Source organism: Ursus americanus, chromosome 33, assembly GCF_024610735.1.
Source record: "Ursus americanus isolate L20-20 chromosome 33, mUrsAme1.1.p, whole genome shotgun sequence".
Lineage (NCBI taxonomy): Eukaryota > Metazoa > Chordata > Mammalia > Carnivora > Ursidae > Ursus > Ursus americanus.
In genome coordinates this window covers 18657320-18681134 of record NC_142159.1, presented here as the reverse complement: position 1 = coordinate 18681134, position 23815 = coordinate 18657320, and the positions used below count along the sequence as shown (strand labels likewise).

Sequence of the window (23815 nt, the reverse complement as noted above, 5' to 3'; positions counted from 1 at the left end):
CTGTGTGCACATTTGTGTGGTGTAAATCTCTGGGCATGACATCTTCTGTACACTTACATCCATGTGTGCACCTTTGCTGTGCACATCCCTCTGCAATTCTTCTAGTTCAAGTGTAAGTGCTTCAGGTCAGGGATTTTCTTTTTTGTTGCTCACTACCTCCCGACAACCTTGCAGCACTTACTCCCGGGGTCAGGGTCGACTGGCTGCCATGTGGGGTTTATGCATGTTGGGGGAAAAGGAAGAATGCTGGGAGAGCAGTGGTGGGCCAGGCCTCCCTCACTGGGCCCCTCTGTCCTCCCCACCTGTCTCTTCCACAGCTCTGCCCCCACGGGCTACACGTCCTTCAGCATCAATGCCTCCCCAGGAGTGGTCGTGGATGTTGCCCACAGCCCTCCAGCCAAGAAGAATTCCACAGGTTCCTCCAAGTGGTCCCTGGACCCTAGCCTGGAGGTGAGCCTGAGGATGAAAGCTGCTAGCAGTAGCACAGGTGACCAAAAGGTGAGTGTGGCAGCCGTGGGGTGGGATGTGTGGGAGGAGGTCAGCAGGTGGCAGCAGGTCAGCGGCACACGGTCTGTCCTGCACAGATCCACAGCCCCAGCCCTGGCACAGCTTCCTCCTCTCTGGATACTAGGGAGACTGTCCCAGCCATAGCATCCTCACAGATGATACAGGGATGCCAGGGGTTATGGAAGCCGGGTGTTCACTAAATTCATCCATTCAGCAAATGTTTAGTATTCACCTCCTACATGCCAGGCACCACCAGGCACTGGAGACACAGAAAGGAACAAGACAGGTGAGGTTGCAGCCTGCATGGGACTTACAACCTATGGGTAAAATACAGATAAGCCATTATAAGTGGGGTGAGTGCTAAGAGGCCACAGCCAGGCAGCCCTGGGAAGCTCTGCTCCATGCCCTTTTCCTGTGGTTGATGGACAAATGACCAGAAACTCCTGGATTAAATCAACAGAAGTGTATTCTCTCTGGAAGACAGAAGTCCAAAATCAAGGCATCTTCAGAGCAGCACTCCGTCTGAAGGCTCTGGGGAGAACCAGCTCTCTGCCTCCTTCAGCTTCCTAGACTCCACTCTCTGCTTCCGTGGTCTCGTTCCCCCTCCCCAGGCTGTCAAATCTCCCTCTGCTTCACTCTTATAAGGACACTGGTCACTGGATTTAAGGTCTCCCCGGATAATCAATGGTGATCTCATCTCAAGACCCTTAACTACAACTGCAAAGACCTTTTTTCCAAATAAGGTCACATTCACAGGTTTCAGGGATTTGGAAGTGGACATATCTTTTGCGGGACCACCACTCAACCCACTGCAGCCCCTCCGACTGTAGATAAACTCAACAGGAGCCTCTGGGCTTCCCACAGAGTTCTGGGCCAATGAGCCCTTGTTTCCAGAAGGGCAGGCCAAGCAGTCTTGCCCTTGGGACAGAGAGTTGTTGCCTACTCTAGGAGCATAGAGCTTGGGCATCAAAGTAGGTTGATGAGGGCGCAATCAGGGAAGACATCCTGAAAGAAGTGGCAAGCTGAAGGATGGTAGGAGGGAGGGAAAGTGGAGTGAGAACTTTACATGGATATGTGGCCTGTGTGCACACTCTAGACGAGGAGATGGTCAGGCATGTGTTGGGGAAACTGAGGAAGATATGTATGGCAAGAAAAGAGGGTGAAGAGGGAAGTGGGGGAGAGAGGGAGCCAGTATTCGAGAGTTTGGCATCAGGGACCTCATTTTCTGAGGGCAACAGGAAGCCAGTGAAAACCTGTCATCCAGGGAGTAACGAGTCTGCATTTGTCTTAGAAAGACCCCACTGGCTGCAGTGTCCTGAGTAGATTGGATCCAGGCAGTCGACTGGAGACTGATGCCGTGGTCTAGACATGAGGTGGTGGTGGCTGTGACATTTCTGTGGATCCCCAGTACCTATAGGACAGACCCAAACACCTCAGTCCATCCCCTCAGGAGTGCCTCTTCTTCCGGTGGCAGCTCTTTGGTTTTGTGTTGGGGAACTCCCCTCTGCCATTTTGCTTCAAATTCTCCATCCAGATGCTCTGCCCTCCTCTGGCCAGGGCAGGCCAGTCAGATCCACTCTTCCTGGATTTTGAAGTCTGGTCAGTGGGGGTTGGTGCTTCTGGATCTCCACAGCACCTGCCCTGAAGGAACCAGCTCCCATCCAAACCCTCCCACTCCCCAGATCCTCAGACGGCTCGGGCTCCAGCCTTTCCAAGGTCTGGTTCTTTGGGTCCTCTCCGCCCCTCTGGCTTGCCAGAGCCAGTTTCCGTGGCTTACAGCCAGTGCTCTCCTTCTGATGCCCCTTCCACCGCATCTCCAGCTGCTGAGCTCCTACTCCTCTTCCAGGCTCTACCTCAAAGTGTATCTCCCTGATACCACCCAGACTGGCTCAGTCCTTCCATTTCTGGGCTCCCACAGGACCCTCTCCTAAGTATCATAGGCATCTGAGTACTTTGCTACCCCTCCAAGCCCACCAGTGGGGGTGGTCCTTGTAGGCTGGCACCACTTCACGCCTCCTTGTCCCACCCTGAACTGGCACAGAGCAGGAGTCCAGTTAGTGTTTGCTGAATGACTAAGAGAAGACCTTTGTGGTTTGCTCTGTCCTTTAGGTTCAGATTTCATATTATGGACCCAAGACCAACCCAGTCCAAGCCCTGCTCTATGTCACCGGTGTCGGTAAGTGATGACCAGGATCTTGGGACGCCTCTGCCCCGCTCCACACACACACACACCCTTGCAAAGTGTCTCTCTCCAGGAGAAACTACACTCTGGAGATTACTTTAGACTGAGCAGGGAAAAGGGACAATTTCTAGCTAGTTGTACATCCGATGGTTCATAATTATTCCTCCTCAGTCAGTGAACCATAAAGTAATTCAGCTGGGGAGAGAGGGAGGGCATTTACAGGGAGTTCAATTACATCTTAATATTTTCTCAACATAGGAAGTGCTACATGGATTTTCCGCAGGAGTCTCTATACCTTTTTGACACCTCAAATATTTATATTTCTTTTTTTTTAAAGATTTTATTTATTTATTTGACAGAGATAGAGACAGCCAGTGAGAGAGGGAACACAAGCAGGGGGAGTGGGAGAGGAAGAAGCAGGCTCATAGTGGAGGAGCCTGATGTGGGCTCGATCCCAGAACTCTGGGATCACGCCCTGAGCCGAAGGCAGACGCTCACCCGCTGTGCACCCAGGTGCCCCTCAAATATTTATATTTCTAAGAAAAGTGGGTGATGACACTGTCTTATACAATAATATGTAGACTGATAGTCCCCAAATGCCATGACTTACAACCCATCGTCACCGTTTTGCCATATCAATGATCTGCCTGGACTCATATTTATTTAACAGTCATCTTTAAATAAAGTAATTTTCTGACTTCACCTCATCTTGAACAATAATATTATAAGATGATCATTGCCATTTAAATGTGTATTAAATACCAAAACAGCATGTGAAAAGTTCAGGGTTCATTTATTAATGAATTTCATTCATTAATACACATTTATTTCATCAGGACACATTTAAATAATATGAATAATAGAGCACTAATTCTATACCAGGTACTGTGCTAAGACTTTACCTTTTTTAAAAAAATTTTTTAAAAAGATTTTATTTATTTATTTGACAGAGAGAGAGAGACAGCCAGCGGGAGAGGGAACATAAGCAGGGGGAGTGGGAGAGGAAGAAGCAGGCTCCCAGTGGAGGAGCCTGATGTGGGGCTCGATCCCAGGGATCTGGGATCATGCCCTGAGCTGAAGGCAGACGCTTAATGACTGAGCCACCCAGGTGCCCCTAAGACTTTACCTTTAAACCTTATAGTAATCCTGTGAAATTGGTACAGTTATATCTCATTTTACAGATGAGGAAACTGAGGCACAAGAGGTAGACAGATTTGCCTAAGTTCATGCAGCTGGTGAATGAAGGAGCTGGTGAATCCAGAGCACTAAACTCTATGCTGTTCTGGCCCGACGCTAATATATGGCTGTGGGTGTGTCTAAAAGGTCATCCAGGTCTGTCTCACACTGAGCTCACAAGGTCACTACCTATGATGTGGGCACATAGATCTATGTCACTGGAAAGACTGTGATCACCTGTTCTGATGCAGGTTGGAAGGATTTAGAAACAGACGTATACTTTCTCAGCCTTGACATCTGGATAGAATGGGGTATGTTTGGGGCCATGATTTGTCCCTACTGAAGCCATAATGCATGTTAGGAAGAGCCAGGTGGGTTGGAGTAACCGCTGTCCCCCACCCCAACGTCACTGGGGGGCCAGAGGCCTTTGAGAGCCTGGCTAGTTGTCTTTGCAGGAGTTCTGCACCAAGCCTCCCATTGGGGTGGCCGGGAAACCATTCTGAACCCCTGAAGGTAGCCAGACATGTAGGGTCTGGTTGACATCACAGCTGCGGCAAACCCCCCCCCAAAGGAAAATGGGTGTGGTCAGGTCCAGCTCTGTTATCTGAGTTGCAGTCAAACATCTTCTTTGGGGACATGGGGGTGTCTTTGAATTTGCATCTTGGAAGGGAAGGGAGAAAAGCGTGGGGCAGACAATCTCCCAGGGACCATGCTGAGTGTCTTGACCTTTACCAACCCTCTCCTTTTACTCGGTGGGATTGCAGAAATCTTCTTGAGCGCGGACATCACCCGCACTGGCAAAGTGAATCCCGCTGGAGCCAAGAAGGGCCAGGTACGCTCAAGCCACCTGACACTCACAGGTGCTGTACCTCTGCTGGGTTCTCCTCTGGCGCCCCCTGGTGGTGATGGCGCAAATGGCCGCCTGTCCCTTGACAAGGGAAAAGTCAAAGGAGAAAGCTAAAATCACCCTTAGCGTTTTATGTATTTCCCAACTCTTTTGCAAAACTAGATTCACGCCGGTTGTGAGTTCAGAGAATGTGCTGTGCAAATTAGAAACCACAGCATCATCCGGTTAATGCACGGCAGAGAAAAAACGTACAGGCAGTTCTTAACTTGGGGGTAAAAAAAATTCCCCTGCCCCAGAGTTTCTGGGCTGGTGTGAGAGATTCCCACGGTACTGCCCACACAGAGCGAAGAATGGAGAAAGGGAGAACTGGCAGGGGGCAGAAGAGGGAAGGAGCCAGGCGGGGCAGGGAAAGTCTGTTGCTGAAAGATAGTGGTGTGCGAGAGACGGGGCACACAGGTAGCCCTCTCTGGGTCTGCGGATCAACCCCAGGGTGTTCCTGAAATCCCAAAGCTGCCCACACTGTTCAGTGCTGGTGTGCACGTTAGGAGGCTATGACCTGTCAAAAGAGGAAGATTCCTCCGTGGGGTCAGCTGAGAGTGGAGGGAGGGATTATAACTCTGGGAGTGGGATCCGTCTTTCTGTCCCACCCAGAACACAGTCCTCCCTGGGGGCCAACGCTGTCCTGCAAACAGAAGATGTCATCACTATTAGATCCCTACCGGGAGGGGCTGCTTAATTTGCTTTAATCTTTGGACAGACAGCAGCTGACTGCGAAGAACAGTGCCCACACTTTGGTGAATGAGTAATTACGAGTGCACGTAAGAGTCACGATTAAGATTAGAATCTCGACATAAATATTTAGCTCAGTGCGTTTTGCCAATCTGACAGTTTTTTAAAGGTGTTGAAATCCATTTTACTACCTTGGGGGTCCTCTTTTCAAGTGGATGAATTGCATTTTTGGTGAATGCGTTTAGGACTTTTGGAGCAGGCAAACAGTCCCCTCTCGGGACTAAAGAATTCGCTGACGTGGGAGCGAGGTGTAGAACCCACGCAAGGCTATCGGGTGCTGGGGAGAGCGGCTGTGCTTTCCCAAGAGCTGGAGGGACACGCACAGGTTTCTAAACACGCCCTGTCTCCTCTGCGCGTCCACAGAGGACCTGGACCTGGGGCCCCCGCGGGCAAGGTGCCATCCTGCTGGTGAACTGTGACAAGGACAATCCCAAATCTTCCACCATAGACTGCAGGGATGATGAGGTGCTTGACAGCAAAGGTAAGGACCTCCACTCCCCAGCCTCCCCCCTGCCCAAAGAGCTCATGGAAGTAGAGCTTTGTCTTTTTGTAAAGCCCTTTTGTCTATGCAGCCTGAGCTTAGTAAGAGCCCTCAGAGACGGGGGTTATTGGAAGCATGTTCTCGCTAGCTTGTCCATTGCATAAGAAGAGTGGACAAGGTTCTGAGAGGGAAAGTGACTCAGTCAAGGTCACACAGCAGCCAGAGAAGAGCTGGGACCAACGCTGAGTCTCCCAACGCCTCCTCCGGGCCCCATGCTCTGGTCCACGGCCCAACCTAAGTTTCTGCTCTCGGGTCAAACCTGGGACCCAAATAATTTAAAATGAAAGCCGGACTATTGTCCCAAAGTCCTGTCAGAGCAGCCCCGAGCCCCTGCCACATGCTGGACACTGACCACTTCAGAATTACTAACTCATTTGCTCCTTCAAGTATAAGGCTTGGAAGTATGTACTGTCCTCAGTCCCATTTTACAGATGGGGAAACTGAGGCATGGGGAAGTTAAGCCAGTAAGTCATGGAATCAGGGTTTGGAACCAGGCATCCTGACACCGCGGCAGGTTTGGGGGCACAAGGATGGTGATGGGCACAGGGTCTCTGCCGGCACCCCTCTGAGGTGCGGCCAGGATGGAAGACACACGGCCCACCTGCCCTGGAGGAGGGCGCCGGGGGAGTGAGGCTGGCCAGCAAGGGCGGCAGCTCTGGCCTTCCCAGGGGGTTGCTAGGACAGTGAGAAACGGATGCATTTTGAAGTAGCCAGCAGTGGTCTCCGCCTGAGGCCAGGGGGCAGCCTCTACGCGGTGCCCTGCACAGAGGAATAATCCGAGTAGCCAGGACCCTCCGTGGGCGCTTGCAGGATGGCAGCCGCTGCAACAAGCGCTTCATGCCTGTGACCCCACTCTTCCCGCTGCCTGGACACCACTCTTAGCTCTGTTTACTGACAAGGAGGCAGAGGCACGGAGAGCTAACTCCCAGGCTCCCGCAGACCCAGGGCTCAAACCCACTGCCGCCAGTTCCCTTCACCCAGGGACTAATGCCCAGGGGGGACCACCATCCCGACGCCTTTTTTGGCCATTATTTGGGTTGGTTCACTTCCCATGCAGGCCCAGGGGAGAAACCTATCCACTCATCATTCCACGAATAGTTATCAAGCAACCTGCCATGCACTAGTCCCTGTTCTAGGTGCTTCTAGATGCTTCGAGGCTCCAGGGGCTGGGGACAGAGCCATAACAAGATAGTCATGGCCTCTGCTTCCCTGAGCTTGCCTCCTAAGCACGTTTTCATGGGAGAAAACCAAAAACATAATTAACTTTAATTCCAAAATGAAAATCATCATTTAAATACTGGCAAGAATATGATGAAAATAAAACCAGGAGACAGGGTCAAGGTGGTGGGGAGGGGGATCTGAGGGGAGCAGTGAGAGAAGAGAGGGTCTTCTCCTTCCAGACCTGCAGGACATGTCCCCGGTGACCCTGACCACCAACACCCCCAGGGACTTCTTCACCAAGCACCAGCTGCTTCTCCACGTAGCCAAATCGGTGATGGACAAAGTCAGAGTGTTCCAAGCCAGCCGTGAGTCGCCCTCGGCCCTCACCTCGGGGTCCCTTTCTCGCCCCAGCACAGCCCCTTTGCACCCCCTTCGGCAAATAATTCCTGAGCCCCTGTTCTGTAGCACGTTCTAAGGACCAAGGAAATGGCAGTGAGCAAGACGGACATCCCTACCACTCCCTTCTAGAAAGGGCACACAGACGAAATGCCAACAGACAAGAAACTGATGTCTGGTGCTGGTGAGCACCAAGGAGGAAATAGCCTCCCTCCCAGGGACTGCTGGAACTGTGACTGTGTCCACCTCTCTGCCACCGCACACACACGCACACACACGCGCACACACACGCACACACGCGCGCGCACACACACGGGACTCTTGTTTACGGAGACTGTTGAATCCGGGCTGACTGCATGTGTTACGTAACAGTGTGTCCTCCAGCATCGGGCTCGTCGAAGACAGCATCACCTCCTCAGCCCCTCACGAGGACCTGCTACCGAGGGCCAGGCTCGTACAAGGCACAGGGCATAGAGCAAAGAACAGAACAAAGCTCCTGTCCTCGTGGCACTTCCCTCTTGGCGGGTTGAGAGAGACCATGTATAAAATAATTAGTCAATCATCTAGTGTGTCTGGTGGCGTTAAACACTACGCAGAAGGATGCAACAGGGATGGGGCGTAGATGAGGGGTAGAGTCTGGGGTACGAGGAGAGGGGGCTGGGGAAAGCTTCCCCCGTTAGGTGTCATTTGAGCAGAAGGTGGTGTGGGAACCGCCACGCAGACACCCAGGGGAAGGGCATTCCAGGCAGAGGGAACCCCGAGTGCAAAGGCCCTGAGGTGCGATCGTGCCTGTGGGCTTGAGGAAGGCAGGCAGGGAAGCCAGTGCGGCCGGAGTGTATTACAGGAGCGTTAAGGTGGCAGATGAGGGTGGAGAAGAAAGGGAAGGGGCCAGCTCAGGCAGGCACGGGATGACCTTGGCTTCTAGTCTGAGCGACGTGGGGGAGGCCTCCTGAGGGCTTTTGCAGACACACAACTCGATCTGACTTACTTCCATTCTCAATCTAAGCGATCAGACTCGCACTGATTGAGGGGCAAACCAACTCCTCGCCTCCACTGGGGCATCACCTCCTCCAGGAAGCCCTCCCTGGCCCTCCGGGGTTCTCTCCATCACAGCACTCATTACCGTCTGTGATTTTGACTGTCTCTGCTCCACCTCCCTCACCCAGGAGACTTGTACTCCTTGGGGACCAGGACAGTGACTACCTCCCTGGTGTCCCCAGGTGTCAGCTGAGAGCAGGTGCTCAGGAACGAATGAATGAATGAATGAATGAACCATAATGTGTATTGGACTTGTATGTATATGGTTGGGAATGGCTCAGGCACCCCCACCCCCTCCCCCATTACTCCATCCCTGGACCCCCAGCCAGTGGGGGATGTCCCAGCTGACACTTTAGTTTCTTTCTCCTACCCATGGTGGCCCATTTAGCTGTGACATGTCATCCTGAGAGTGGTGGCCCTGGGAAGGCCTCACAGCACCGGGGAGACTAAGACCTGAGCCTCCCTTCTCTCCACTAGGGGGCAAACAGATCTCCAGGTACAGGGCAGTCCTGGGGCCACAGCAGCCCAGTCACCACCTGGATCTCCCGGGTGGCCAGCACAGCGTGGACTTCTACGTGGAGGGCCTGGCTTTCCCAGACGTCAATTTCCCGGGCCTCATTTCCCTCACTGTCTCCCTGCTGGACACGTCCAACCCGGTAGGCCAAGATGGCAGCCCAAGGGGAGACCCGAGCTACCAGGCCTTGGTCCAGCTCGAGGGTGGGGGTGCAGAGCCCAGCTGGGAAGCGGTAGGGGTGAGGCTCTGGTTGCAGTGACAGCTCTGCCCTTACCCACGCCTTACAGGACCTCCCTGCCGCCCTGCTTTTCCAAGACAGTGTGGTCTTCCGTGTGGCCCCTTGGATCATGACCCCCAACACCCAGCCCCCAGAGGAGGTATACGTGTGCAGGTGAGGGCCCGGGGGTCCCCGGGGGGCAGGGCACAGACACACCGGGAGGGGCCCTGGGTTCTGGCCACAGCTCCCCCCCCCAATATCTGCTGTGTAAATGGGGAAAAAGGACCCCTCCTGCAAGATCCCGAGGGCTTCTGGCCATTTTGGAATAAAAAGGCAGGGAAATTCCTGTTGCTGCTGTTTTGTCCTCGCTCGCCTGCCCTAACGCAGGAGGAGGGCGGCTTTCTGTCCCGAAGGCCCATAGCGCTCCCTAGACGTGGCAGATGAAAACCCGCAGTCCGTGAGCCAGCCTGCCAGGGCTCAGTGGGCAGCTGTGGACCTTCCGCACCAGAAACCATTTCAAATGCCTGTTCCCTGCCAACCTCAGAACTGTGGGGTCTGGGGTCTGGAGAGGGGGCCCATCTGCCTTTTAACAAGCTGCCCTGGGGAGCCTTGCCTCCGCCTGGCCATCTGAGAGCACCTGTTGCGTATGCTGGGGTCTCAGGGGACCCTCCGCTCTTCTCTTGCGGTGTCTTCCAGGCAGAAGGGGTGAGGGCTAACCTGGTGGCTGCCTGGAGGTCAGGATGGAGGCCGAAAGCCAGCAAGGCCTGGGTTCAAATCCCAGTGCTGTCTCCCCCCCACACACACACCAGATGGCAGGACCTTGTGCATTGACCTCCTCATGGTGGCTTCTCCTGGATGGAAGGGGAGCCCGCTAGTCCCCTCATGGGTGGTGGCAAGGGTTCACTGAATGTTCGCTGAGAGCAGGGAGACAGGATGAGCCGGGCCTCTCTGTCCAGGCCACAGGCATCTCCTGAGCAGCGACTGTGCCCCTCCCCCTCTCCGTCCAGGCCTGAGCTCCTGCCCCACCCCCTAGGCACTCTACAGGGGTCCGGCTTGCCCCTCAGAGCCTGGCCAAGCGCTGTCCCCTGAATCCAGAGCAGTAAGGAGCTTTTTTTCTGCTCTTTCTAGGGTACTTGAAAATGCGGACTTCCTGAAGTCAGTGATCGCTCTGGCCAAGGAAGCCAAGTGCAAGTTGACCATCCCCTCCCAGGAGCAGAGCAAGGATGACCGGTGGATGCAGGCACGTGGCCCTGTGGGGCGGGGGGGTGAGACACACAGCGTGGATCTTCCTGAGGGCCAAGGGACACTGGGGGCCCCAGGATCCTGGGGCCGGGCCTAGAAGCTTGCTGGTCACCCTTCTTCAGATGGACAGGAAGTGAGGAGCCCCAGAGGGTCCGGGCATGCGGGGGCTCAGGCAAGGGATTAAAGCGACATTTACGGCCAGCCACTGTCCGCCTGCCATGGTCACCAAGATAAATCCAGCCTCCTGCCTAAAAACTCTCAGATGACCTCCGGAAATGACGCAAAGATCAAGGGGCCGGAGCTCAACCGGTCCCTCCAGTGACCCTCCCTCCAAGCCAGCCTTCCTGGGCTCAGCCACGGCACCAGGCCTTACCCCTGCTCCAGCACTTTCCATGGTTCCCATCTCCTCCCTCTCAGCCTGCCTCCAGCCCCGCCCTCCCCAACCTGGCTGCCCCTTACCTTTTGCCAGCCTGCTGGCCACACCGTATCACTATTCTGTCTCGGTACCAGGCTCCCCCATCATGCCACGAGCTCCCTGAGGGCAGAGACTGAGTCTTACTCAGCTCAGCACCCAGCACCCGGCATGGGGCAGTGGCTGCAGGCGCCTGGAGGACTGAACCAAACCTCCTCGCCACTCCCTTGCTTTCTCGGGGTTTTTGCCCTTCCGTGCCGTTCCCCTTGCTCCCACCTCCTCCGGGCCTCTGCTCACGCTGTTCCCTCTCTCCACTGTCCTTCCCGTTCCCATCCCCCACATCCAGGTCCTGCTTGTACAATCCCTGCTTGCAAAGCTTCCCGTCCAAAAACCTCTCATCCCTCTCCTAAACCTACAGAGAACACCCTCTCTTCTTTCTCGAAGTCCTGTCTGTGTTAAGTTGGACTGAACGGTATAAAGTTGCTGGTGGCCCCATCTTTGACCTATAAGAGTGGCCATTTCGGGGGTTCAGCCCAAGAGGGGTCACATCCGACATCATATCTATCAGAGCACAGATAGGATTCGCCCCAGGTGCACTTCTGAGCCCTCCCACTTTTGCCCTATGGGCAAGCGTGGGTCTGACCTGCCCCCCTTCTTTGCCCGTCCCAACCCCATCAGGAGCCCCTCCTTCCTGGCCCATCACCTCCTCACACTGGGTGCTAGGTGACCAGCTCCCTGAGGACAGGGCCTGCGGCTCACTCACCGGGTCCCCGGCACCAAAGCTCACTAGGAGCAGGGGTGGGCCCATTTGTGTACACGGGGTAATAAGCTCTGCTTTCTCAGAGCCCCTTCTCTGGGGTCGAACACTGCACAGGAATCTGCCCTTGACCACAGGGGGAGAGTGAATGGGTCCACGCCCTCCTCCTTGCACTGGGTGTCACGACTCGCACAGCACGCCCGTCAGCCCTCCTTCCCCTCGCTCTGCACAGGACGAGATAGAGATCGGCTACATCCAAGCCCCGCACAAGACCTTGCCTGTGGTCTTTGACTCTCCGAGGAACAGGGGCCTGAAGGAGTTCCCCATCAAATGCATGCTGGTACGTGCTGGTGGGGCCTGCGGCTGCTGAGATACGCCCCCCCCAGGCCTCTTTCCTCACCACCCGTGGCTGAGCACCCCGGGCTCCGTAGTAGGCGCACTTCCTGCTGGGTCCGCGATCGCGCAGGTGGGCCGTGGTATTTTTGTCACTCCTGAGATGAGATCCGGCTCTCTCTTTCCCAAAGCTCTTTCCAGCCATGAGCTCAGCTTGTCCTCAAAATAGCCCTGCCAAGGACGTCAGGTCAGGCTGTGGCATCCTTGTCCCACTGAAGATGCTCTTGCTGCACGGTGCGGGTGGGACCAGGACTGGAACCTTCCCAAACGTCTGGCTGGAGGCTCTGTCTTTTGGGTGGGGTCTGGACTTCGTGGCAGGTCCATCTGGGATATGGGGTGGGTTTGGGGCTCAGAGTGGTCATCCTAGATGTGACTCTGCATGTGTTTGGGGGCGGGGGTGGGGGTGACTTGTTGGTGAATCAGGCTGCAGCAGCCCGGCAGGTCCGCGAAACTCGGCACAGAATGATGATGTTAGGAATAGTAACATTTGTCGAGCGCGCATTCTGTGTCAGACACGATGCCAAATTCTTTACATGCACTGACTCATTTAATCTGTCCAGCAACCTTTAATCTAGATGCTATCACTAGGCCCATTTTATAGAGTAAGAAACCGAGGCTCAGAGAGGGGCAGCCACTTTTCCAAAGTCGCACAAAAAGAGAGGAGAAGCTGGCACTGAAACCAGGCGGATCTGGCCCCGCGAGCTCCGTACCCAGCATGCCGCCAGGTGCACACCCCTGGCCCCGAGAGCCCCTGACTCCAGGCGCTGAGGAAGCACGGAGGAAAGAGTGTGGGGTGTGGGGAGCAAGGTTTGCTCCAATGAATGGCTTTCCGGGGAGCACCGTGCGCCCCAGGGAAGGTGAGGCGTCCCTGCCCACGCAGGAGGCTTTAAAAGGAAATCTGGGTTCAACTTAGCAACTTGTCCGAGTCTCGCTCACTCTCCTGCGCTGAGTGGTGCCGAGGAAGAGCTTTGGTTGGGTCCAGCCCGGAATCGGGTTAATCCTGTTTCAGGACCACCGCCGGGATAAATGAGCCAGCTGCCCGCTGGGACCGTGGTCCCTCCCACTGTCCTCAGCCCTGCTCTGCTCAGTGGCCTGTCTCCCGCTTCCATATTTCAAGTGTGGCACAGGCCAGATACTCCGACGTCACCAGTCAAATCTCTGGAGTCCTGCCAGGCAGACAGACCCCCCAGCACAGGTGTCCTCACCTCTCCCACACCCAGCCTCGGATGAGGGGCTGCGATGTGTTCTTAGGCAAGCATGGCTACGGTTTCCTGACCCTCATCACTCAGGAAGAGATTGGGCTAAAAGTCAAACTTGTCACCAGACGACGTCCCCATTGGCTTTTCCAAACTCATCATGGGCCACTTCCCCTGTCCCTCACCCAGCTCCAAACCCCATGGGCCTTCTTCCTGTTGTCCAAATGTGCCCAACAGCTCCTCACCTCATAGCCTTTGCATATGCTGTTCCTTCTGCCTACAATGCTCTTCCCACTTCACACGGCTGACTGTGTCCCAGCCTTCAGGTCTCAGCTGCAGGGCTCTCTTCAGTGAGACCATCCCTGACGCTGAAGGACGCCTCGCCTCGGCCCCTGGCATTCTCGGCTACAGCACCTTGTTGGTTTCTTCCGGAGTCTTTTGTTATAAATCAGTGACTTGTTATTTCCCTTTTGTTGTCTGTTTCCCCGCAACACCAGGAGGGCAGGGTCCGAGGCCGCGGTGCCCATCACTGCTCACGGGCCGCTTAGCACACAGCTTGACCCGCAGTGGGTATTCTCCCCATCAGACAATATGTCAGTAAATTTTATACCACCTGTAAGTGGAAAACCAGCGGCATTTACCATAAATAGAAGGCAACCGTGAAGGTAAACAGAATTAAAACAAAATAATGCTATTAAAGCCAGCTCGATACGAGTGAGTGCAAGACTGAGCCAAGGGTTGCTCTCCGGTGGTTAAAATGGGAGATGAGCAGGTTTCGGGAATGGATTTGCACACTCGGGGTCTTTGATGAACAGAAAGACAAGGAGAGCGAACAGGGTGACACGTGTCTAAGTCTGTGCCGAAAGCTGTATCAGGCAGCACATGGGAGCGGGACTGTGCCTCCCACTCCTGGGGGCCACTTCGGCCAAGGACACACCTTCCATTTGCCTTCAGAAATCCAAGCCTGCAGCCTGCAGAACTGAGCCTGTCTCATGGCAACGGCCAAGGCAGTGACTTATATGAATTTATCATTCATTCATCAAATATTCTTTGAGCCCATTCTCTGTGCCCAGCCTTGCTCTCGGCACTTGGAATACACCAGTGAGCAATGCCAAGGATCCTGCCCTCACGGAGGTGACATTCTAGCCCAGAACGATAGACAATAAACAATAAGTACGGCAAATAAACGAATGATATTGTATGTTGGAAAGTGGAATCTAGTGCCGTAGGACAAAAAAACCCAGAATCAAGTGGCTCCCAGGTGCCGGAGTAGTGGGGGGATTATTTTGCAGTTTTAAATACAATGGTCAGGGTAGGGCCTCTTTGAGAAGCTGACACTGGAGCAAAAACTCCAAAGAGGTGAAAGAGCTGGCTGTATGGATGTCTGGGTAAAGAGTATTCTAGGCAGAAGAAACAGCCAGTGCAAAGGCCCTGAGGCAGCAGCAAGCCTCGCATGTTCAGTGAAGAGCGAGGAGGCCAGAAGGGGTGAAGCGGAGTGAGCGAGAGGAAGGGTGGGATCTCCGAGCCTCATCTGCTGAGAATGAAGGCCATTCTCAGCGATCAGACCATCGTCAGTTCCAGAAAATGTTGACGTCACTCTGAAGGGACGCGCTGTTATTGTGAAGGGCCCAGGGGAACCTGCGGGGGGACTTCAATCTCATCAGTATAGAAGTCAGTCTCCTTGGAAAGAAGAAGAAGAGGCCCTACGTGGACAAATGGTGGGCACTAGAACATAACTGGTTCGCCTTCTCTGTTCTCTCTGTAGTTGTGTACAGAACAGGGTCAAGGGCGTTGCCCCGAGCTTCTGTTGCAAGATGAGGTCTGGGTACATTCACTTCCCCATCAACGTTGTTATTCAGGAGAATGGTTCTGTGGTTTAAAATTTCTTGGGTGAAAAATACATCCGCAGGGTTCAGATGAGGCCGGGTGCTGCTCGTTCAGTATCTCAAGCCCAGAAAGATGAGTTAATTCTTGAAGGAAATAACATTGAACTTGTATCGAACTCAGCTGTTTTGATTCACAAGCCACAAGAGTTAAAAATAAGGATATTGGAAAATTGGGGGACGGTATCTATGTTTCTGGAGAGGGAAGGGTTCGGGGGGCTGACGGATAAGATCTAAGCTGTCCAGCTACAGACACAGCAAGACGCCGGGTGATTTTTCAGACGTGTTTGTGAGATCTGAAAGATTCAATAGAAGCTGTATTGATGGGGGGGAGGGGATGAAGGAAGGGTGGAAGGGGAGACTGTCAGAGAGGTGATGGGGACTGGGGGGGGGCAGTCCTATGGGCCACTGAAGGCTGTTTGTTTGAACTCTGGGAAACTGGGGGATTGTGGCAGGGTCTTAAACAGAGGAGGGTTATGACCTGACGGGTGTTATGAAAGGGAAGCTCTGGCTCCTTGTTGAGAATGGGTGACAGGGGGCAGGGGCAGGGGGTGGGGGCAGGTGGTATGGGGAGGAGGCAGTGGAGGGGGCAGGCAGGTGTGGAGGTGGGGGCAAGCACAGTAACCCGGTGCGAGGCGAGGGGAGTGCAGATCCGGGGAGCAGGGCTGGGCGCGGGACATGGCCACTTCCGGTCATGCTTTGAGGGCCGAGCCAACGGGATTCCCTGGCCCCCATGAGAGAGGGAAGCTGACAGTGACAGCAGGCTTTGACATCGGTGAGCAGCAGTTGTCATTCCCTGAGCTGGGGAGGACTGTGGGAGGGACAGAGGATGAGGGAAGAGGGGTTGGCCATTCCATTTGGGGCAAGTGTTAGATGTATTTGCTGGACATCCGGGTGGGAAGTCAGGCAAGCACTGGATGCCCGTCTGGGGTTGGTGGGAACTGCAGACAGGAGATAAATATGTGGGTTGTCAGCACCTGGTCCGTGTTCCGTGAGGCTGGGTGACAGCACCAGGAGGAAGAGAATTGTAGAGAATAAGAGACTAGGGACTAGGCTGGGGGCAGCCCGTCCCATGCACGGGAGACTGAGAATCAGGACCCAAGAGCGTGCAGTGTCGGGAAGGCCAAGCAGAGAGAGTGTGCGGAGGACATGGGTGTGACTAGCCGATTCCCCCTGACGCTGGAGGGCACTGCCGTTTGGGCTCAGCTGTGTGGTCGTGAAGTTTCCAGGGCACGGTGGGCATGGGAATCAGGCTGGCATGGGTGTTAGGGAGAAAGGGAGAAGAGGGATTAGGAAGGATCCCCCTTTGGTAGAAAGCTAGGCCTAGTGCAGTAGACAGAGTGGTGGCCCTCACACGGCCTCGTGCTAATCCCCAGGACCTGATGCTTTCTTGTGGCAGAAAGACTTGGCAGATGTGATTAAGTTAGGGACCCTGAGATGGGGAGGTGCACCCTGGGTTGTCTGGTGGGCTCTGTACCATCATGGTGCTCCTTGGAAGAGGGACAACGGACTGGGAGAAGGCACGTGATGATGGAAACACAGGACATAGCGATGCACCTTGAAGATGACGGAAGAGGCCACCAGCCACCGCAGCCACTGGAAGCTGAAGGAGCCAGGAAACAGACTCAGAGCTTTCAGAGGGAACCAGGGCCACCTCAACCTGGTGTCAGCCCCGTGAGACTGATTTCAGACTTCGGACCTCCAGAGCCAAGATAGAATACATGTGTGTTGTTTTAAGCCACTCCTGTGTTCCAGCAGCCACAGGAAACGCATAGAGGGGGTGAGATGTGTCGCCCACCCATTCTTCCCATGAAGATCCACGCGGGGACATCACAGCCACTTGGTGAAGCCGGTTCCAGCCCAGTCAGGATGCACGGTGTGGTCCTAGAGGGCTTGCTGGAGAGACAGCTCAGATCCCTCCACCAGGGGGCTCTGCCCACAGAATGATACTTGGTACAGTCGTTATTACCGCTGAGCCCCCTTCTTACCGCCTGAGTCGGCGCTCCTTCGGCATGTTGTGCCCGCTCTGTACCAGCTCTGACCACGACCGAATCCTGCCTGCGACTTGGCCCCACCCTGTCCCCAAGCAGGGGCCACGTTCTCTAACGCTTGGCCCGTGCCTCTCCCGTCTCAGGGTCCAGATTTCGGCTACGTGACTCGAGGACCCGAAACAGGAGAGGTGACTACCTTTGACTCCTTTGGAAACCTGGAAGTGAGCCCCCCGGTCACGGTGGGGAAGAAGAAATACCCCCTGGGCAGAATCCTCATTGGCAGCAGCAGCTACCCCAGGTGAGGAGGGGAGGGGCGCGGAGGGGGAGACCCAGGGAAGCCATGGAAAAGCAGAGGCTGCAAATGGAAGCCTTCCCTACTTGCTCCCAACCCAAGAGCCTTGACAAACTGTAGGGACTTGGAGAGAAATCAAAGTACAGAGCGAGGAATACAGCTGAGGAGCCCGGTAGACCCAGGCTCAAATTCCAGCTCTGTCACTTACACTCTCTCCGTCCGTGAATATTTACTGAGCACTTACTGTGTGCCAGGCACTAGGCAGGTGCTGGGAAGGACAGCAGCCGTGAGTATGACAAACAAGGCCTTGCTGCTATTCTAGCGGGGGAGACACAAAGGTAAACAAAAAAGATAATTTCAAATAGTGAAGAAAACAAAAAGGAGAAGGGCAGAGAGGAGTGGGAACTGTTAGGATGACTAGGGAGGGCCTCACTGAGAAGGCAGTTCTTGGGCGAAGGCCCGATGACAATAAGGATATGGCTGCGGGGAGGTCTGGGGTAGAGGGTTCCTGGCAGATGAAAGAGCATGTGCAAAGGCCCCGTGGCAGGACTGAACTGTGTGTGTTCAAGGCCAGAGTGGCTGGAACAGACTGAATGAGAGAGAGCAAAGGACTAGATCAGGAAGGCCCTTGGAGCCAGGGCAAGGAGAAAACTGAAGACCATAGAGGTGGAGGAATGTCCTCAGGGCTACACTGCTAACAAGGGATTACCCACTCATGTTGGACCAGCTCGCCATGTCACTGTGGATAATATGGGTAAGCCCCATGTTTACCCACAGCACCAGCATCCAGGCTGAGTCAATGGGCAGTGCTTTCTGAGGCTAAGCTCTGGTCTTATTCACTGTGCTGACTTGGTGCCTCAGTTTCTCCCAAAAAAAGCTGAAATGGCAAATCATAAATTCCTCCAATGTTTGAGGACAGTATCCAGGCTTCTGAATCCCTTCCCCAGCTGAAGGAGCACCTCGAACCCTTTGCCAAGCCTCCATTCCCTCGGGGGTCTCCCTGCTTCCCCGGCTTCCCATAATGCTGCGTTAATCCTGTGTTGGCAGCGCTGAGAGCCAGGAGATGCACCAGGCCGTGCAGGACTTCCTCAGTGCCCAGCAGGTGCAGGCCCCGGTGAGGCTCTACTCCGACTGGCTGTTCGTGGGCCATGTGGACGAGTTCCTGAGCTTCGTCCCTGCGCACAAGAAGGTGCAGTCTGGGGGGGCTGCCTGAAGGAAGCCACATGCCTGCTCCCTGGGCTCCCACGCATTGCTCTGCACTTACATGCCTGTCCTTATATGCCGGCCTTATATGCCTGACCACCGTTCCCCCAACCCCAGGAGGGGACACGAGGAGGTGGCCTGGGTCCACGCCTGCACTTCTGCGAGCCCTGGGGACAAAGCTGACCTCTGACCCCACTGCTTCTGTCTCCAGGGCTTCAGGCTGCTGCTGGCCAGCCCCAGGTCCTGCTACAGACTGTTCGAGGAGCAGCTGAAGGAGGGCCACGGCGAGGCTGTGCTATTTGAAGGCATCAAGAGTAAGTCGGCTCTGCCTTGGTCCTCCTTTTTTTTTTAAAGATTTTATTTATTTATTTGACAGAGAGAGAGACAGCCAGCGAGAGAGGGAACACAAGCGGGAGAGTGGGAGAGGAAGAAGCAGGATCCCAGCGGAGAAGCCTGATGTGGGGCTCGATCCCAGGACCCCGGGATCACACCCTGAGCCAAAGGCAGATGCTTAACGACTGAGCCACCCAGGCGCTCCTCTGCCTTGGTCTTCCATCCAGGGTCCTTTCTCTGCCTTTGCGAAGTCTCCTATGGCCAGACGGAGGCATTCTGAGCACGTGCTGTGCACCAGGCCTTGTGCGGAGGGCTGGGGGTGCTGTATGAACAGGGCAGAGTAGCTCCCCGCTGTCACTGTCGGGGCTCACGGGCCTGGGGAAGTGAGTCAAGTAAACAACGACGGCACAGGCGCTTTGGGAGTATCTGGGCGGAGTCCAAGGGAGGCTTCCTGGAGGAGGCAAAGACCAAGCAGCAGCATGAGGAATGAGCAGGAGTTTGCCCAATGGGGCAGTGGGATGAGAGGAAGAGAGATAACTCAGACACGGAACAGCGAATGCAAAGGCGCAAAGGCGCAGAGGCAGGAGAAAGCGAAATGTGTTTGAGGACCCGAAGAAAGTTCGGTCTGGCTCAAATGCAGGAAGGAAGGAAGGAAGGGAGGGAGGGAGGAAGGGAGGGAGGGAGGGAGGGAGGGAAGGAGGAAGGAGGAAGGGAGGGAGGGAGGGAAGGAGGAAGGAAGGAAGGGAGGGAGGGAGGAAGGGAGGGAGGGAGGGAGGGAAGGAGGAAGGAGGAAGGGAGGGAGGGAGGGAGGGAGGGAGGGAGGGAGGGAGGGAGGGAGGGAAGGAGGGAGGGAGGGAGGGAGGGAGGGAGGGAAGGAGGAAGGAGGAAGGGAGGGAGGGAGGGAGGAAGGGAGGGAGGGAAGGTCTGTCTGCCCGAAGCACGGAAGGAAATCTTCGAGTCCACAGACATGGGCCGGGCAGAGGTTGGTAGGTCTCCAAGGCTGAGAGTTTTTACCTAATACCCACAGTAAGTTGTGTGGCATCAGGCGACGATCAGGCCTCTGTTTGCCTCTTGGTAGATGGGATCCCTTTGGAGGTAATTTAAGGGAGTGAGAGAAACACTCTTAAGGAGAACTTCCGCTGCTGAAATATTGGGTCAAAGGCGTTTGCCTCCTACATGTTCACAACGAACCCATGTGTTAGAAATTATAACTGCACCCATTTTCTAGATGGGAAAACTGAGTCCCCGCTGTGTCTACCGGGAAGAGGGAAATCGACCTCTGAATTCATCTGCATTTTTTTTCTTTTTCTCCATGACAGAAAAAAACCGGAAAATAAAGGACATTCTGTCAGACAAGAACCTGAGAGAACATAATTCTTACGTGGAGGTACTAGCCTGGGTGCCCGGCAGACACCACAGCCCGGGCAGACTGAACCACCCACCCCACCGCCGTCCCTTCCGTTGAAGGCACAAGGCAGAGCCTCCCACCGGCTGTGTGTTGGCTTGGTGGCGAATGGCTTTGGGATTTGGGTAAATGTGTGTGGGACAGACAGACATCAGTCACCACTGTGGGAACACACACGAGTGATGCGTGGAAAAGAGAGGAAGTGAAGTCGGGAAAGCTGGGGCCACAGCAAGACAGGTGAAGCTCTCAGAGACAGAGGGACCAGCAGGAGAGAGGCCAAGTGCTGGAGAGACAGAGTGACCGCAAAGACAGGGACACACAGGCAGAAGCCAGAGGCAGAGGGACGGAGCAGAGCAGAGCGAGGGAAAGAGGGAGGAAAAGGAGGAGCCCATCCCTGACTTCCTGTCCCTGTCCTTGGGCCTTCCCCTGGCCAGGCCTCAGCCCCAGACCGCTCTCCCCCACAGCGGTCCGCACCCCCTCCTCGTGGCAGGCCTGCCATGCCCCGTCACCCCAACTCCGGCCCTCCACCCCCTCATCATCCCCCCCAGCCCCAACCGATTGGCCCTGCCATGCTCACAGCCCCCCACCCCCCACCCCCTGCAGAGCTGCATCGACTGGAACCGGGAGGTGCTGAAGCGGGAGCTGGGCCTGACCGAGCGGGACATCATCGACATCCCCCAGCTCTTCAAGCTCCACGAGGAGGTCAGCGGGATCCTCAAGGCCGAAGCCTATTTTCCAAACATGGTAAGGATGGTGGTCTGCGGGGTCGGCCCGCCTTTGCCAGTGGCCTTAAGTCAGGGACCCTGGGCGGGGATCCGGGGGGCTTGGCTGTCTGCTCGGGGTCCGCGTGGCCGCGGGCAGCTCACAGGGCAGCTCCGGGCATCTCACAACCGCCCTGGGAGCCCGAGCCTCTCACCGCTCCTACTCCACAGATGGGGCACAGAGAGGTCAGGTCTCTGGCGCAAGCACGCACAGCTGGTAACGTGGGATTTGGAGCTGGGGGTCGAAGCCTGGGGTCTGGCTGCAGAGCCCATGCCCTCACCACGTGGCACTGCCCCCTGCAGGCTGCCCGGTGCAGGGGCGCCGTGGGTGTGCGGTGGGCAGAACAAGCAGCTAACACCGGCTCCCAGGGTGTTTGGAAGGTAGAGGTGGGGGCACCATTGCAGACTGGGTGGTCCAGGAAGGCCTCTCTGAGCGCGAGACTAGCACTGCCTGGGCTGGGTGGGTTCTCTCCTCGGAAGTTTGGACTTGAGGGGGATCCTGCCTATGTCAAGAATTTTTAACTGTGACCTCCCCCTGCCCCCCAAGCACTCTCTCAAAGTCATCTATTGTATTTTTACCATCCCTGTGCCCTGACTTTTTTTCTCCAAAGGATGCCCGAGGGCCAGGCAGAAACCTCACCCAGTTCTACTGGAGTCCCCTCAGCACCCCCCTCCTGCTGGGGCTGGAGGTGAAGGTTCAGGGAGGAGCCGGGAGCCCCTGGCACGGAGGATGTCAAACTGGTTTCCCCAGGTCCCTGGGGTTCCAAGACGGTGCCTCAAATCCAGTGGTTTGGATTTGTTCTGTTTGGGGCATCAAGGTACCACAGAAGATTTTGTTTAGAAGAAGAGGTTCTGTGGTTAAAACGAGGCAGGAGGGAACACGTTGACTCAAAATTCCTTGGCCCCAGGCGGTTTGTTTCTCCACGGTAGCCCAGCCAGGCTTCCCGGGCAGGAAAGAAGGCTGAGGCCGGCGGCCAGGCAATGAGGCATCGCGAACAAAGTCATCGGCCCCACTCTGTGCCTTGGCTGCTGGAGGCTCTGGAAGGAGCCAGAGCATGAGCCGTGACTCACCCCAGGAGCCCGCAGTGGGAGGTGGGGGTGGGGGTGTGGAACAGGCAGAGAAATTCAGGGTGCAAGACACTCAGGAGGGGCTGTCTGAGCCGTGACAGAGAACAGAACGAGAGGCCCTTCCCCGACCCCTGAGCCCTGGAGACGGACCCCGCACCTGTCCCATGAGCATGACGTCTAATCGTCACAGCAACGGAAACCCATTTGGGCTCGTTTTGCTGATGAGGCTCAGAGAGGTGAAGTGACTTGCCTAAGGTCACACAGCTATTGAGGAGCAGGCCTGGGATTCAAACCCACGTTAGCCTAGCACCAGAACCTTCTTCCTTTCGCAGTGTAAGGGAGGAAACGGTCATTTACATAAATGGTAATACACAGGGAGTGCTCCCAAAAACGTATTCATTCATTCATCCATTCAATGGATATTTACAAGCCTGCTAGGGGCCAGGCCCCGGGCTGGCAGCTGTAGGAGGAGCACAGAGGAAGACCACTAACTGCCAGAGTTCGGGGTCTCACAGGCAGCTTCGTAGATGGGGTGCCATTTGAGCTGGGCCTTGAGTAATAGAGAGTTTGCCGGAAGGTGGCAGATGGGGGAGGAGAGTGTAGTGCTGGGAATGTGGGCCCTGGAGTCTGGCAGACTTGGGTATAAGGCCCAGACCAGCAGGGTAGCTAGAGGTAGCCCACTTCACCCGTCTGGGCCTCTGTTTTCCCATCTGTGAAGTGGGGCTCTTTCGAAAGGTCAGAAGGAAAAGGGGACCCACGGGTGGTGATGCGGGCTACGCGCCGTTGGCCCTGAGCTGGGCCCTGCTGCTTTGCAGGTGAACATGCTGGTGCTGGGCAAGCACCTGGGCATCCCCAAGCCGTTCGGGCCCGTCATCAACGGCCAGTGCTGCCTGGAGGAGAAGGTGCGGTCCCTGCTCGAGCCGCTGGGCCTCCACTGCACCTTCATCGATGACTTCTACGCCTACCACGTGCGGCACGGGGAGGTGCACTGCGGCACCAACGTGCGCCGGCAGCCCTTCTCCTTCAAGTGGTGGCACATGGTGCCCTGAGCCCATCCCCTGCCTTCGGAAGCTCCTGGCCAGAGGCTCTGGTCCCCTGCAGTGTGGCATAGCAAGAGGTCTGGGGGACAGGTGGGCTCCCTGGGTGTGGCCACCCTCCCAGCAGCGGCTTGCTCCCTTCCGCTGTGCCCCGGAGCCCCTGGGCACCCCCCCCCCCCGCCAAAGATGCCAAGATAGTCCTGGCCTTGCAAACTTGTTTCTGCTGTGAGACACTGCAATAAAGTTTTGTAATCTCTTTGTAAGGGAGGTCAAGCTGTCACTGCTCTCATTTGTGCGTTCACTCATTGTCACGGTCAGACTGAATGTTGCAAACTCAAAGGTGCTACGGGACGAGTTGAAGGCCCGTGTTTTTCTCCCAGGTCTATACTTGGTCTATGAAGTCTTCTGTGATCTGAGCCCAGCTGATTCTAAGGTCCCACGGAGTCACGGAGGGAGGGGGTGGGAAGGAGGGCT

The 23815-nt window shown here is 55.5% G+C and overlaps 1 protein-coding gene across 2 annotated transcripts in view; it reads left to right on the top strand.

Moving 5' to 3' along the window:
* PADI4 (peptidyl arginine deiminase 4) overlaps window positions 1-23608 on the top strand; it is a 34554-nt gene extending 10946 nt beyond the window's left edge. For both annotated transcript variants that reach the window (XM_045804260.2, XM_045804261.2), the window contains 15 exons: window positions 318-498; window positions 2617-2683; window positions 4630-4697; window positions 5865-5982; window positions 7443-7568; window positions 9115-9293; window positions 9439-9542; window positions 10497-10608; window positions 12012-12119; window positions 17386-17540; window positions 18582-18723; window positions 18949-19051; window positions 20390-20457; window positions 21079-21219; window positions 23120-23608. In XM_045804260.2, the coding sequence (XP_045660216.2) occupies window positions 318-498; window positions 2617-2683; window positions 4630-4697; window positions 5865-5982; window positions 7443-7568; window positions 9115-9293; window positions 9439-9542; window positions 10497-10608; window positions 12012-12119; window positions 17386-17540; window positions 18582-18723; window positions 18949-19051; window positions 20390-20457; window positions 21079-21219; window positions 23120-23353 (1906 nt within the window). In that variant the 3' untranslated portion in view covers window positions 23354-23608. The remainder of the gene's footprint in view (window positions 1-317; window positions 499-2616; window positions 2684-4629; window positions 4698-5864; window positions 5983-7442; window positions 7569-9114; window positions 9294-9438; window positions 9543-10496; window positions 10609-12011; window positions 12120-17385; window positions 17541-18581; window positions 18724-18948; window positions 19052-20389; window positions 20458-21078; window positions 21220-23119) is intronic.
* The last annotated feature ends 207 nt before the right edge of the window (window positions 23609-23815 follow it).